This window comes from Mustelus asterias, chromosome 4, assembly GCF_964213995.1.
Source record: "Mustelus asterias chromosome 4, sMusAst1.hap1.1, whole genome shotgun sequence".
Taxonomy (NCBI): Eukaryota; Metazoa; Chordata; class Chondrichthyes; order Carcharhiniformes; family Triakidae; genus Mustelus; species Mustelus asterias.
In genome coordinates this window covers 58669143-58686005 of record NC_135804.1, presented here as the reverse complement: position 1 = coordinate 58686005, position 16863 = coordinate 58669143, and the positions used below count along the sequence as shown (strand labels likewise).

Here is a 16863-nt window from a genome sequence, read left to right as displayed (position 1 = left end):
TCATATCTGACACAAAGGAAGATAGTTGTGGTTGGAGGTCAACCATCTCGGTTCCAGGACATCACTGCAGGAGTTCCTCAGGGTAGTGTCATAGGTCCAACCATCTTCAGCTGATTCATCAATGACCTTCCTTCCATTATAAGGTCAGAAGTGGGGATATTTGCTGATGATTGCATAATGTTCAGCATTTGTGATTCCTCAGATACTGAGACAGTCCCATGTCCAAATGCAGCAAGACCTAGATAATATCCAGTCTTGGGCTGACAAGTGGCAAGAAACATTTGTGCCACACAAGTGCCAGGCAATGACTATCTGTAACAAGAGAGGATCTAACCATCGCCCCATGACATTCAATGGCATTACCACCGCTGAATCCATCACTATCAACATCCTGGGGGTTACCATTGACCACAAACTGACCTGGATTAGCTTATAAATAATGTGGCTACAAGAGCAGGTCAGAAGCTAAGAATCTTGTGGTGGGTAACTCACCTCCTGACACCTCAAAGCATGTCCACCATCTACAAGGCATAAGTCGGGAGTGTGACAGGACAAAAGAGCCTGCTTGATTGGTATTCCTTCCACAAATGTTCAGTCCCTCCATCATCGACAAACTGGCCGCAGTGTGTACCATCTACAAGATGCGCACTACTCATAGCAGGATTAGATGTCCTTTCTGCTTATCTGATACTGGATGCTAGATAAGGAGTCTGATAATTTAGCTAGAGTGGACAAATTTCAAGAGATGGTGGTGAGATATGTGTGAATAAGGTGGTACTGAAGGTTAGTGTATAGGTGAGAAATAGTGGGTGGCAAAGTATATATCCTTGGGGGCTACTGGAGTGTTGGGACAGGAAGAGAAGCCATTGCAAATGATTTTGGTGATTACAATTGAGTAGGTAAGAATAAAACCAACTCAGAGCAGTCCCACCAAACTGGACACCAGTGGAGAGATGCGATAGAAGAAGATAGTATGGTTGACCATGTCAAAGGCTGCAGACAGATCAAGAAGAATAAGAATAGAAAGGTACCTCAGGAAGGATATATTGGCCTTGGAGGCAATGCAGCCTAGATTTACCAAACCGATACTGGGCTCCGAGGACTAAACTACAAGGAGAGATTGCATAAAATAGCATGGCAGATTTTTGTCAAAATTTTCAAGGCAAAGCCTTACTACAAGCTATAAAAGAACAACTGGCTGGAAAAGTAACAAAAACTAAATAGCCCTAAATTGTACCAATGCTCTGTTGAACAGTAACTATGCAAAAAGGACATCTAATCCTGCTATTCGTCACATCACAAATTAACAAGTGTTTTTTTAAAAATAAAGCTCAATCTTTATGTTCAGCAATTGCATAACATGTGCACCATGGACTTGAGTCAGTTAGCTTGTATTCCAGTTTACTGCAACAAGCAACTTTCTGACCTGTTTCCTATGTGTCATCTTTTTGCATTCAAGAATTGGACAAAGTTGTTCGCTGCCAGCAGAAATAAAGCTATTACTTCACCAGTTAGAGGAAATCACAGTGGGTTGAAGTTCTGGGCTGTTGAGCAAAAACTTAATTCATACCTAGGCAGTCCCTGTAACATTAATGAATAGCATGCTAATGAATTAACAAAAAGAATTGAGAAACATCTTGTATTTATATAGTGCCTTTAATATAGTAAATTGTCTCAAAGCTTCACAGGAACATTATCAAACAGTTTTACACTGAGCCAGAGGAGATATTAGGGCTAATGACCAAAAATCTTGGTTAAAGGGGTAGGTTTTAAGGAATGTCTTAGAGCCTAGTATAGATTCCTATGAAATAATTGCATAAAATTAACAGTAAAGGTATCAAATAATTAATCTCTTAATGTTATATAACACCTTTCATGATCTTGGGACTTGCCAAACTGTTTTACAACCAATGAGTAATCATGAAGTGTAATCACTGTTGTAGGAAAAGTGGCAAGTCATTTGTACATATTCCTGATTCTAGATTTCATAACCTGTTGTCAATGAAAATGATTAGTTTGGAGAAGAATGATTTGCATAAGATAACTCTAAAATAAGCCTCATCATGCCATTGTTAACATAGGTTAACATAACATAGGTTAGTAATATATTGTACTTGCAGGTGGGAGTGGAGAAGGTGGAGAGAATGCACCTCAATAGCATTGATTTGTTTGCAGATTTGAAACAAAACATATAAATGCACATAAGTATTACAATAGTTCCTTGATGCCAAGGTAAATAGATGTACCTGGTTAGGATGAGAAGCTCACCATCATGTGATTTCCTGTGACCTTTAGCATGGACAATAAGATTTTTATTAAAGAATTAGTTCTCACATGCTATTGAAGGTGAATTGGAAATAAAATAGTGTTCTTATTTGGTTGGCTCAATGGAGTGCTGTCATACTGCCTGGCAGTGCCTGGTGATCCAGCTCTGTGCTGCCTGATCATATTTAAGAGCACATCAAATTTAGAAGTCTGACCATATCTGGAATATCTGCATATCTGGAAAGGGGTACTAGTGTACAAGGATCCACAGTAGGAGGGAGATTATAGAAATTTTTGCTTATTATAACAGTCTGTAAATTTATTCTCTCACAGACGGTACGTAAATAAGAACCAGAATGAAGCAGACAATTTATCTAATGGGGGCATATCCTCTGGGCCACCTCTCAACGCAGACTCTCTTACTTTGCGGCGTCGAACCTTGGCAGCTGCAGCTGAAAGACGTCTCCAGCAACGACAGGACTCCTAGTTCTGATGAAGCAACACCAGGAACCTAGAATTTTGATACTTTCTGAACCACGTGTCTGACTCTTTTCTTGCAGCTGCGAGAGCAGCATCCCAGAACCACTCTGCAAAGTCATACTGTTGAGCTGGGGAGTTGAACTTTCACATGTACTGTGGCTGCACCAATGGAGCTGAATCTCAACAGTATTTTGGGTGGGAAATGGCATGGATGGTTATTTTTTTATACAGCCTTTGTGAAAACAATAAACAGCTTTTTACCTGCAAAAAAAATAGTAGCTGCAAGTGTCTGGAGGCTGCTTTTAAACTTTTCAACTGCAGAATATATGCAGTCTGCAGGTTTGTCCATGATGGATTGTGAAAGGCTGGTTCCAAAAACTCATTGGGCACTGCAGCATAGTGCCCAATCAGCAGAATTGTGCTGATAAGTGACGTTATGCGCCATGGTGTTCTGCAGTTAGCTTAGTTTCTTCTTGGTTTTCCCATTGTACAAGAAGCATGGAACAATTTTATACCTACAGTATACCCTTGGTCCTTTTTCCTTCTGTGGAAATTATATGCAATAATTGTTTCTTGCCTACACAAAGCTTCCATGCCTTTTTGGAACAAGGTGGTTTTGAGCTGTTTCTGATTTTAGTTTGAATTTTCTGTTTTAAATGACTCCATGTTATCCGAACTGCAGTTCTGATATCACTAATTTGATGCATCCCAGTAGTTCATGTCAGTACATGTCAGAAGCTGGTTGTCTCTGGCAGTTTCAAGTCACTTGTCATAGTCGTGGATTGATTAGCTTTTGCTATCTACTGAGTTATTACTCAGTTGGCTGGTTAGAAATGAAGTGTGATGGATTGGGGCACTGTGAAAGGTTACAAAGTGTTTAATTTTCAGTATTCCCACTAAAAAATTAAGCCTAGGGTTTTTGAATGCATTTGAACAACTTCAACCCATCTTTCCCAGACTACCTTTAAAAAGCATGCTGCTCCCTCTACAGCCACATGCAATCTCATTTGTCATGTAAATTAAACTATCTAATATGTAAATGGCATATGAAAAACAAAAGCCAGCATCCTGTCCATTAGGGCTCTCTTTCTTTGGAAAGTTGGTTGTGTTTTGCCAGAAATGCCTTTATAGTTCTGAATCTTTGGGGGTGGTTGGATGTGGTTTATCCAGCTGTACGGTGTTTTATGTAGGAACCATGGTACTGATCATGTAACAACTTGGTGACTTGAGAGTTAATTTTAAATAAAGTATTGCACATTTGCTATGGCACTCAGCTTGATCTCTCTAATCAAATATGAAAATTACAGAATTTGCTCTCTTATTCCCCCTTTGTTAGCCAGTATATTTTGACTATGCTCTTTGATTGTCACTCGAATGCATTATCTTAAATAATGGGTACTTACCATTAAATCCTACTGAATATTTCAGTATGTAGACATTCAGATTAAATGACTGCTGACTATATACTAAAACACTTGAGTGTACTTGTGGTCCCTGCTTCATTTGACTAATGCGTTTGGATGCTTACCACAAAATAATCACTGCTGCAGTTATAAGTAAGTTGTGGCATAGCACCTTTACAAAAATCTTGCTTTTTGAAACCAATAAATAAAATTTCAAAATTGTCTTCATTTAACTATGGCCAACTTTTAGAAAATAAGTTCAACCAAAATTATATGGAATTTGAGGTTAATTTAATCAATTTTATTTTCATGAATACTCAAAGGAACAGTATTCTGACCTGTTTTCAGACACCACATGACTCGGGGTCGGCAGGGATGGCAACTGCTTGATGCTGATAACGCCTTTACAGTAGCTTTGTAGATCTTTTTGGGGGGGGGGATCCTTCAAATATTAGTGCAATGTGAATATGTTTTTACTTATTTTTGACTTTTTTATGGAAATCTAACGATGTAAATTGTGGTAGGAACACTATTGTGCACTTGTAAAAGAGCAGTCTCTTAGAACCTTTCATATTGTGCTGAATTCTCTTGGGGATGGGTGAAAGTATAAGACTTTGCAAAAGGTCTTGCCGTGATGCTTTTACTTTGAGAGTTTCAACTATACAGTTCATTTTACATTTTAAGCACTCTTACCATATTTTTTGTTTTTATGAAATTATTTAAATAAAATGCATTTTCTGGTTTGTTCAAAATGAATATTGTTAACTTTTTTCTTCAAGTTGCTTCTCAGTAAGGAGTTTGTTTATATCAAATGTTTAATTGATCAGGTGTTCATGACCTCACTCCATTCAATACTTGGTACTCTCTGCAAACATATTTATCTTATGTAATGTAGTTCAACATGTGCTGCGATAGGGTTTTCACAAGGTCGTTAATATTCCAGCGCTGGAAAACATAGTTTGCACAAAAGCCTGGCAATGATTGATCCTGCTGTTACTTTATGTGCGAAAAGTAAGGATATTGATGCTGTGGAATACTTAAACTATTTTGGACACTTGAGGGAGTGTTTTATGGAAAATGCTGGGCCATACAGGCCTGTTTGATCCCATGTTTTTGTTAATGTCTGTGATCTCAGGATGGCAGTAGAGGTGCAAAACTTGACAAAAGCCTAGAATACAAAAGGGGAAAACTGTCATTGTGCTTGGTATTTCTAATTATTTAGACGGCTTCGCTGAAATTGCATGGATATATTTTGTGGACAAACTTGCACTTGGTTAAGGTGTACCCTGCTGTCAAATAACTTTCTGGTGCTTAATTAAACTGGCTCAAACATAATCACTTGGGCAAAATGTTGAGGGGCACTGTAGAACAAGACCTTTTGAGAAGGGAGGGATGAATGGGGATTTAGGAGAAAATTTGCAAGCAACAATAGCAATTCTGATTAAAGTTCTGTCCCTCAGTGTGCTTTAGTACTAATCTCAACACCAAATTAGCACAAGTAACACTAATTCATTGTCCACACCAATTTTCCCATAGCTTGATGAAGATTGAGGATGTCAAGTTAGGGAACCAACAATGTTAATGTCACTGTTTACAATTTTTCTCTTGGATCTTTATAGTTTTTTTCAGTTTTCTTTCTCTTCACCTGTATACTCACTGTTGTATCTTCCATCTTAAAAAAACACTGATGTAGCTTTATCCTGCTAATCCTTCTGGCCTATTTCCTTTTCTGAGCCTCGGTCTTAAAGGTTATGTGTTCAAGTTGTGAAATCTTGACAATGTTCACCACAGTATAATGGGGTATAAAGCTCCTTCTGTCCAACAATGTGCTTTAGAATAACATCACAGAATTGTTTTGGTGTAGAAGGCAGTCATTCAGACCATTGTCTCCAAACACACTGATTTTGCCATTCTACTAGCTTTTTCCATAATGTTGCACATTGTTTCTATTCAAATAATCATCTAATGCCATCTTGAATATCTTGATTGGAGCTGCCTCCACCATTCTTCCAGGCAGTGCAATCCAGACCTGAACCACTCGCTGTGTGAAAGTTTTTTTTCTCAAATCACATTTGCTTTTGCAAATCACTAACTCTGTGCCACCTCATTATCGATTTTTACAGATGAGAACAGTTTCTCCCTATCTGCTCTCCAGCCCCTCCCTATCTGCTCTCCAGCCCCTTCATGCTTTTGAACACCGAGAACAGTTCCAACTTTTCTGATCTATCTTCATAACTGATGTTTCTCATCCTGGAACCATTTTGGTAAACTTTTTCTGCACACCTTCCTAAAGTGTGGTGCCCCGGGAACTGCACACGATAAACCATCTAAGGTCTAACTAATGTCTTATACAATTTGAGTTCCTCCACTGAACGTGTGACATGTTCCTATTTCCATTCCCGCTATAGTCTTTTTAGTGGGAAGTGCAGTGCAAGTTTTAAGAACTCCATGGGTTAAGGTTAAATTACAAGGAGAGATAAAACAAACTGGGATTGTATTTCTTGGAACTTGGGTTAATAGGTAATTTCAATTAAAGTTTTCAACACATTAAGGGATCAAATAGGACAGACAGAACTTTCTGCCAATAGGAGAGCTGAGACTTACGTCTAAAATAAAATTGAGTAAAACTAAGAAATGTTTGCACGAATTTTGGGTGATAGAAGTTTGCAACTCTCCAGCAAATGGCATTTGATGCTAGATGAATTCTTCGCAAATCTGAAACTTATAGTTCTTAAACAAAGGAATTAAGCGAGATGGAGCAAAGTACATCAAAAAAATGATCTGATTGAACAGGCTGGAGAGGTTAAATGGTCTAGTTCTCCTCCAGGGTTCTTTTTGTAGCACATTTGCAGGAGAGCGAGTTGGTTTTATGCTGATAATGCAGTAAATGCTGGCCTCTGCTTTAGAACCTGGTGAAGGTGTTACTGTAAGCTCGGAATCTGGCTGTTGTTGCTATTGATAACGGGGATAAAACCCCTCCCCTGGAGTCACGGTCTGACGTCATTGGTTAGCAACAGAGGGACGCTGAGAGAAATCCAGGCCGGGGAGAGCGGGGCCGAGAGAGAGAAATCCAGGCCGGGGAGAGCGGGGCCGAGAGAGAGAAATCCAGGCCGGGGAGAGAGCGGGGCCGAGAGAGAGAAATCCAGGCCGGGGAGAGAGAAATCCAGGCCGGGGAGAGCGGGGCCGAGAGAGAGAAATCCAGAGCGGGGCCGAGAGAGAGAAATCCAGGCCCGGGAGAGCGGGGCCGAGAGAGAGAGATCCAGTCCGCCGAGTAAAGGTAAAACAGATGGAGTGAGGGGGAGGGGGGCGATAAACCTGGGATTACTGACCGGGGCGGGGGGTGTTTTGATGCTGTGGCTGCCAGTGTTCAGGGGGCACTCGAATTGCTGGAAATAGAGCGATTCCCGGAGAGATCCCCTGCTGGGATAATCGATAGGGAGCCTCGCACACATTCACAAGGATAGATCTTGTCCCAACATTACCCGACTGACTATTGTTTTGACAGAGTTCTTTCAGACTTTGGTCACGTTCCTAAAACGGTTGGTCATGGTGGATATCGCAGTCACACAAATGTAGGAAAATATTTAAACTTGATAAATTGTGTCAATAATATTTGCATACATAGAAATTGTGTTTCCCAGGGCAACCAATAGCAAAATACCTGAACTTATTAAGCAACTAAAATCCTCCACGCGTTCACAATTCAACATCAATGAGCAAATGTTCATGATGCTTTAAAATATCTCGTTAGACCCGAATTACACCCATCATCTTAACCCATAATATTCTATACTAGTCTATGTACTAGTTCTTTTATATATATATATCTGAGGGTCATAGAGGTTCACAGCACAGAAAGAGGTCCTTCGGCCCATTATGTCTGTGCCAGCCATTAAACACCTATTCTAATCCCGTTTCCCAGCACTTTGTCTGTAGCCTTGTATGCCATGGCATTTCAGGTGCTCTTCTAAATGCTTCTTAAATGTTGTGAGGGTTCCTGTCTCTACCAGCCTTTCAGATAATGAGTTCTAGATTCTAAGCCCCTCTAAATCTCCTGCTCCTTTCCTTGAATCTATGCTTTCTGGTCATTGACAGCACTGTGGCACCGTGGTTAGCACTGCTGCCTCACAGCACCAGGGACCCAGGTTCAATTCCCGGCTTGGGTGACTGCGAAGTCTGCATATTCTCCCTGTGTCTGCGTGGCTTTCCTCCAGGTGCTCCAGTTTCCTCCCACAGTCTGAAAGACGTGCTGGTTAGGTGCATTGACCATGCTAAATTCTCTCTCAGTGTACCCGAACAGGCACCGAAGTGTGGTGACTAGGGGATTTTCACAGTAACTTCATTGCAGTAAGCCTAAACTTAAACTTTAAACTGGAAAAGTTTATTTCTATGTATCTTATCTATATCCTGCATAATTTTGTACATAGCCATGAGGATCCCATTCAGCCTTCTTTGCTCTAAAGAAAACAATCCCAGCCTATCTTGATAGCTGAAATACTCCAGTCCAGGCAACATCCTGCTGAATCTCCTCTGCACTCTTTCTGGCACAAACACATCCTTCCTATGATGTGGCAAGCAGAACTGCACGTTGTACTCGAGCTGTGGCCAAACAAGTGTTTTGTACAACTCGATCAAATACTCCCTGCTCTTATATTTATGCCTCCGCTAATAAAGACAAACATCCCATATGCCTTTTTAACCACCTTATCTGCTGCCTTGAGCGATCTTTGAACTTGCATTCCAAGGTTCCTCTATACTTCCTAGTGCCCTTGATGAGCCAAGTGCATTCATTGTGTATTGCCTTGCCTTGTTAGTCCTCCCAAAATGCATCACCTTATTTTTTTCAGTGTTAAATATCATTTGCCACTGTTCTGCCCATCAGACTAGCCCATCTATATCATTGTAATCTGAGATTTCCCCTATTTACCACACCACCAATTTTTGTGTCATCTGCGAATTTACTGATCATACCTCCACATTCACTTCTAAATCATTAATGTACACTACAAACAATAAGGGGCCAAACACCAATCCTTGCTGTACATCACTGGACACAGGCTTCCATGCACAAAATAACCTTCAACCATTACCCTCTGCTTCCTGCCACTAAGCCAATTTTGGATCCAATTTGCCAAATAGTTCTGGATCCCATGAGCTTTTTTTGATCAGTCTTCCATGTAGGACCTTGTCTCTGCTTCTCTTGAATAATGTTACCACATTAGCTGTCCTCCAGTCCTTTGGCTCCTCTCCTGTGACCAGAGAGGATTTGAAAATTAACCTTGGAGCCTGTGCAATCTCCTCCCTTGCCTCACCCAGCAGCCTAGTATACATCTCATCTGGGCCTGGGAATTTATCCACTTTTAAATCTGCCAACACCTCCTCCCTCACAATGCTAATCTGTTCAATTATATCACTCTCCCCCCTCCCTGCTTTCTGCACCTACATCGTCCTTCTCCATAGTGAACACAAGTGCAAAATACATACTTAATACTTCACCTGTGTCTTTCGGCTTCACTCACAGGTTGCCACTTTGGTTTCCAAATGGACCCTACTCTTTCCCTGGTTACCCTCTTGCTCTTAATATACTGTTAAAAAACACCTTGGTATTTTTCTTTATTTTGCCCCCCAGTGTTTTTTCATGCCCCTTCTTCACTCTCCTAATTTTTTTTAAGTACCCTCCTACACTCTCTAGACTCCTCTGTTTTGAGCCCCCTTAATCTGCCATAAACCTCTTTTTTTCCCCTTATTCAATGATATCTATTCCTTGACATCCGGGATTCTCTGGATTTACTGCTCCTATCCTTTACAAGAACATGTTGGCATTGTACTCTATTTCATTTTTGAATGACTCCCACTGCTCTGATGTGGATCTTCCTACAAGTAGCTTCTCCCAGTTAATTACCAATTAAAATTGGCCTTCATCCAATTCAGAAACGATCTTTGTCCTTTTCCATAACTACCTTAAATCTTACCAAGTTATGGTCACTATAATTGAAATGCTCCCCCCCGACACCTCTAGAATTCATAGAATACCTACAGTGCAGAATGAGGCCGCTCGGCCCACAAGGCTGCACCAACTCTCCAAACAGGTCCTTTCCCAGACTCATCACCTCCCCGGCCCTCCCGGTCCTATTCCCATAATCCCGTGCATTTAACCTTTTGTATACTAAGGGGCAATTTAGCACAACCAATCCACCTAACCTGCACATCTTTGTACTATGGGAGGAAACCAGAGCACCCAGAGGAAACCTGTGCAGACATGGGGAGAACGTGTAAACTCCACACAGACAGTCACCCAAGGCTGGAATTGAATCTGGATCCCTGGCACTGTGAGGCAGCAGTGCTAACCATTGTGCCACCATGCCACAGGTTGACCACCTGCCCGGCTTCATTCACAAAAATTAAGTGAAGTACTGTCCTTCACTTGTAGGACTTTCTAAGTGCTGGCTCAAAAAGCTCTCCTGGATGCACTTTATCATAAGAATCATAAGAACTAGGAGTAGACAATTTAGCCCCATGAGCCTGTTCCGCCATTTAATATGATCATGGCTGATCTCATCTCGACTTTAACTCCATTTTCCTGCCCTTTCAGTAAAGCCCTCCACATCCTTACTAATTCAAAATCTGTCCGCCTCTTCCAATGGGGTGGCACGGTGACAGTGTTTAGCATTGCTGCCTCACAGCGCTCGGGACCTGGGTTCGATTCCCGGCTTGGGTGACTGTGCGGAGTCTGCACGTTCTCCCTGTGTCTGCGTGGGTTTCCTCCAGGTGCTCTGGTTTCCTCCCACAATCCAAAAGACATGCTGGCGAGGTGCATTGGCCATACTAAATTCTCCCTCGGTGTACCCAAACAAGCGCCGGAGTGTGGCAACTAGGAGATTTTCGCAGCATGTTCATTGCAGTGTTAATGCAAGCCTACTTGTGACAGTAATGAATAAACTTAAATATACTCAAAATCCCGACATCCACCACGCTCTGAGATAGTAAATTCCACAGACTCATGACTCTTTGAGAGGAGTAATTTCTCCTCATCTTTGTTTTAAATCTGCCACCCCTTATCCTAAAACTGTGACCTCCTGTTGTAGATTGCCCTACAAAATCCTGGAATTCCCTCCCTTATGGCATTGTGAGTCAACCCACAGCATGTGGACTGCAGCAATTTAGGAAAGCCCGCTCACCACCAGTTTCTCAAGGGCAACTAGGGATGGGCAATAAATGCTAGCCAGTTAGCGACACCCATGTCCCACAAATGAATAAAAAAAAGAGAAAACATCCTCTCCGTGTCTACTTTGTCAATCCCCCTTATCATCTTGTACACCTCAATGAGATCTCCTCTCTTCCTTCTAAACTCCAGGAAATGTAGATCTAAACTGCCCAACCTCTCTTTGTAAGACAAACCCCTCCTCTTTGGGGTCAATCTAGTGAACCTCTGAACCACCTCCAATGCAACCCCGTCTCCCCTCAAGTAAAGGGACCAAAACTGTACACAATGTTCTACATGCAGTCTCACTAATGCTTTGTACAGTGGCAACAAGAATTCAATACTTTTATATTCTATTACTTTAGCAATAAATGCCAAGATTCCATTTGCCTTCCTCATTACCTGCTGTTTCTCTCCATTTAGATAATTTGCCTTTATATTTTTCCTACCGAAATGGATAACCCCACACTTATCCACTTTAAACTCCATCTGCCAAATTTTCCCTATTCACTTAACCTATCCATATCCATTTGTAAATTTCTTACTTCATTATTGCAACTTATCCCACCTGTTTTAGTGTCATCTGCAAATTTGGCGATAACCTGCTATTCCTGCATCCAATTCATTATTATAGATTGTAAATAGTTGGGGCCCGAACCCTGTGGCATCCCAGTCACATCTTGTCAACCTGAAAAAGATCCATTTATCCCCACTCTCTGCTGGTTAGCCAATCCTCTATCCAAACGAATAAATTATCCCCAATCCCATGCAAACCTTTTGTGCGGCACCTTATCAAGTGCCTTCTTGAAGTCCAAATATACTACTACAGGATCCCCATTATTCACCTTGCTTGTTCCATCTTCAAAAAATTCAGGCAAATTATCAAACATGATTTATGCTTCATAAAACTATGCTGACTCTGATGGATTACATTTTGACTTTCTAAATGTCCTGTTATTACATCCTTTATAATGGATTGTAACAATTTCCCAATGACAATGTTAAACTAATTTTTTTAATGAAAAGTTTCCTACATTTTGCCTCCCTCCCTTTTTGAATAAGGACATTATATTAGCATTTTTTCAATCCACTGGAACCATTCCTCATCCAGAGGATTTTGAAATATTGGAACCAATGGATCCACTAACTCCAACGCCACTTCCTTTAAAACCCGAGGATAAAGGTCATCAGGCCCTGGGGACTTGCCTGCCTTCAAACCCAATAGTTTGCTCAGTACTTTTTCTCTAGCGATGATGATTGTTCTGAGTTTTTATAACCTCTGTATTTTCTGTTACAGTTGGGATGGTACTCGTGTCTTCCACTATGAAAACTGAGGCAAAATATTGATTTAGTGTATCAGCCTACTATTGCATTCCCTACTATTAACTCCCCAGCCTCATCTTCTGAGGGACCAACATTTACTTTAGCTACTCTCTTCCTCTTTATCAACTGTCTGTTTTTATATTTTGTGCTAGTTTTCTTTTATAATTTATCTTTGTTCTTTTTAATTATACTTATAGGAGCTTTTGCTGTCCATCTTTATAGAATCCTTACAGTGTAGAAGCGGCCATTCAGCCCATCGAATCTGCACCGACTCTTTTGCAGAGTATCTTACCCAGGCCTTCTCCCCCACCCTATACCTAATCCCAAGGCTAATTCCATCTAACTTTCACACCTTTGGACAGTAAGGGGCAGTTTTAGCATGGCCAATCAACCTAACCCGCACATCGTTGGACTGTGGGAGGAAACCGGAGCACCCGGAGGAAACCCACCCAGACACGAGGAGAATGTGCAAACTCCACACAGACAGTGACCCAAGCCGGGAATCGAACCTGGGCCCCTGGAGCTGTGAGGCAGCAGTGCTTGCCACCGTGCCGCCCTATATATTTTAGTTCAGAGGACTTGAATATCTCCTTAAATATCTGCCACTGTTCATCAACTGTCCTACCTTTTAGTCTTCCTGCCTAGTCCACTAGGGCCAAATCTGTCCTCATGTCTATGTATTTTCCTTTGTTTAACTCCAAAATGCTGGTGTCAGACTCCAGTTTCTTGCCCTCGAACTGAATTTGAAATTTTAGCATGCTATGATCACTCTTCCCTAGAGGATCCTTAATTATGAAATCATTTAGTAACCCTAACTCATTACATAATACCAAATCTAGAATAGCCTGCTCCCTAGTTGTTCCACAATATATTGCTCCAAAAAACAATCTCTAATACATTCAATAAACTCTCTCTCAAGGCTACCCCTGCCAATTTGATTATTCCAGTCAATATGCATGTTAAAATCACCCATGATTATTGCTGTACCTTTCTTACAAGTCCTCAGTATTTCTTGGTTTATACTGTGCCTAGTGTGGACTACCATTTGGGGACCTATAGAAAGAGACTTGCTTTTTCTTATTTCTACCCAGATAGATTCTACATCTTAGACTCCAGTGCCTATATCATTTCTCATTACAGGACTGATCTCTTCCTTAACTGACAAAATTACACCACCTCCTTTTTCTTCCTTCCCACCCTTCCAAAATACTGAGTACCCTTGAACATTCAATTCCCAAACCTGGTTTCCCTGCAGCCACATTTCAGTAATCGCCACTAAATCATACCCACTTCAAAATCACTTTAAGCTTTCCGCCCCCACTAAGCCATTCACATGCTGTCTATCCCAATTAATATTGGGGAAGTGGAAATCTCATACTATTATTACCCTATTATTTTTACACTTCTCAGATTTATCTCTCCCTGCAATGTGATTGTCCCCTTTTTTGTTTTTCAGTTCCACCCAAATGACCTCAATTGAAGAGCCTGTTAAGATATCAACCCTCCTCACTGCAGTAATTGACTCCTTGATCAATATTGCAACACCACCACCTCTTTTACTGCCCCTTGTCTCACCTGAAGGTTCTATGCCCTGAAATATTGAGCTGCCAGTCCTGCCCCTCTCTTAACCATGTTTCTATCAGAGCAATAATATAATTTGTGTTAATCCCACGTGGTAATCAACACCCTCAGTTCATCAGCCTTACCTGTAGGACTCCTTGCATTAAAATAAATGCCATTCAGCTGTACCATGTTCCCTTTTGCCTTAACATGTCTTTCTTTGCACTGCCTTGCAGGCTGACTTGTTTTTTCCTTCTCTATTTAGTTCTGCATCACCCCTAACTGTACCTTCACACTGTGACCTATCCCCCTGCCAAATTAGCTCAAAACTCCTGCCCTCAACAGCACTAACAAACTTCCCTGCAAGGATGTTGGTTCCATTCCAGTACTAATCTATATACGAGTTCCTGTTATATTCCTTCAGCTCAACCACTTGTCTTTCTTTGCATTTAACCAGTGGTGATATAAACTGAAAATATAATGAGAATCAATTGAATAGAGTAATTAATACAATAAATGGATCAATAGTGTAAAGTCTGAGTTTTGGTTCTGCATCCTCTGGCAGGATCAATAGGCCCCTGACTTGTTTCCCACATTTCTGATGTAATTAGGTAATGATTTTGCTGTTCTCTGGCAAAAATCTATCTTGTTTCCCTAAACACCTAATTTTGCCAGTGTATTTTATGATTTAATTATTTTGTTTGTTATTATCATTGCTTTATCTAATTTGTATCTGCAGGTGGAAGCCATGCTGGTCCCAGTCTTCACTCTCAAGTTAAACCACAGAATTAACCCCCGAATGGTAACTGTGGGGAAATATGATGGCACACACCCCTGTCTAACTGCTGCTACCCAGGCTGGCAAGGTATGGCAGTACATTCAAAGTATTGTTCCTGTGAGGCTGTAATTATCAATTGGGACACAGGACCAATTCAAATGTAGTTGAATTACAAGTCTTAGCTTCGAATGAAGACATATTGTGCTGTAACTACCAGCAATGGCATTATTTTGCAAATAAGACAGCACACAACCTTGTTTAATCATTGCTGCCCAGGTTGGCAATGTAATGCAACACCTCAAGCTATCAGACCTCTGTGGGAGGGATGGTAACTGTTCACATGGAGCTATAACTATCGATACGAGCACTAAATGAGGGCCTGTAACTACAAGTAGGGGCACCAAATAAAGAGTTGTAGGTTTCAGCATAGGTATCAGCAAGGCCATAAAAAAGAGAGGGAGCTATTAACAACCACAGCTTGCATTCATATTTGATTCTTTAACATAGAATTTCCGAGACACATTGCAGAAGCATTAGAAAAATAACATGAATGACAAGCCAACGAAGGAGAAATTGGGAGGATAATCAGTTGAAGAGGTGAGTTTTAAGGAAGTCTGAAGGAGAAGAAGGGTTTAAAGAAGTATTTACAGTGTGGGGCCTAGAGAGCCAAAGACATAGATATCAGTTACAAAGGGTTGGGGGTGCAAAGGGAACGGAGATGCACAAGGGGCCAGTGGCAGAGAAATAGAGTTTGGGGAATCGGCTATGGGGCTGACAGAGGTTTTTTAAACTCAAATTTATTTATTAGTCACAAGTAGGCTTACATTAACACTGCAATTAAGTTACTGTGAAAATCCCCTAGTTGCCACACTCCGGCGCCTGTTCGGTTAAACAGAGGGGGAATTTAGTATGGCCAATACACCTAACCAGCACGTCTTTTGGACTGTGGGAGGAAACCGGAACGCCCGGAGGAAACCCATACAGACATGGGGAAAACATGCAGATTCCACAGACAGTGACCCAAGCCGGGACTCGAACCCGAGTGCCTGGAGCTGTGAAGCAGCAGTACTAACCACTGTGCCACCATGCCACAGAGATAGAGAAAAGATGAGGCGATATTAAGGATTTAAACACAAAAATTAGATTTTTATATTTTGAGACATTTGGAGACAGGTAGTCAGCAAGCACGGGGTGAACATTAAGTGGAACCTATTGTGGAATATAAGTTGATAGAGTGTGTAGGATGGGAGACTGGCCAGTAGAGCTTTGGAATACTCAGGTCTGCAGATGTCAAAAGCATGGATAAAGTAAGAGATGAACTAAATCAAGAGCCAAAGTAGAGATGAAAGTTGGTAGTCTTTATGATGGAGAGGATATTAAATCAGAACCTTAACTCAGTATTAAAAATGTAGTTGATGTTGTAAAAATAGAATCAGAATTGGTACAACACAGAAGGAGGCCATTTGGCCCTTGTGTCTGCCAGATGCTACTTCCACTCCCTTGCCTTTTCCTCATAACCCTGCATTTTTTTTCCCGTTTAGTTAATTGTCCAATTCTCATGTTAAAGCATGCTTGAATATACCTGCTCCACACTTGCAGGCAGTGCATTCCAGATTCTAACCACTCAGTATGTAAAACATGTTTTTCCTCGTGTCACCATTGCTTCTTTTGCTAATCATCTCAAATTGTGCCCTCTGGTTCTCGATCCTTCTACCTATGGGAACAATATCTCCCTTTCTACTCTGTCCAGACTTCCTGTGATTTTGAACATCTCTATCAAATCTCCTCTTAATCTCTTTTCTGAGAAGAACCACCCCAGCTTCTCTTACCTGTCCATGTAACTGAAATTACTA

The 16863-nt window shown here is 41.1% G+C and overlaps 2 protein-coding genes across 5 annotated transcripts in view; both read left to right on the top strand.

Annotated features, from left to right (window-relative positions):
- The window catches only part of amfra (autocrine motility factor receptor a), a 48552-nt gene extending 45534 nt beyond the window's left edge, over positions 1-3018 (top strand). For both annotated transcript variants that reach the window (XM_078211107.1, XM_078211106.1), the window contains exon 14: positions 2599-3018. In XM_078211107.1, coding sequence (XP_078067233.1) covers positions 2599-2752 — 154 coding nt within the window. In that variant the 3' untranslated portion in view covers positions 2753-3018. The remainder of the gene's footprint in view (positions 1-2598) is intronic.
- Positions 3019-7144: 4126 nt separating this feature from the next.
- Positions 7145-16863, top strand: part of bbs2 (Bardet-Biedl syndrome 2) — a 74771-nt gene continuing 65052 nt past the window's right edge. For 2 of the 3 annotated variants that reach the window (XM_078211109.1, XM_078211111.1), the window contains exons 1-2: positions 7311-7425; positions 14972-15097. In XM_078211109.1, coding sequence (XP_078067235.1) covers positions 14981-15097 — 117 coding nt within the window. In that variant the 5' untranslated portion in view covers positions 7311-7425; positions 14972-14980. Of the gene's footprint in view, positions 7426-14971; positions 15098-16863 lie in introns of all 3 variants that reach the window. The other variant, XM_078211110.1, reaches the window with a different exon arrangement.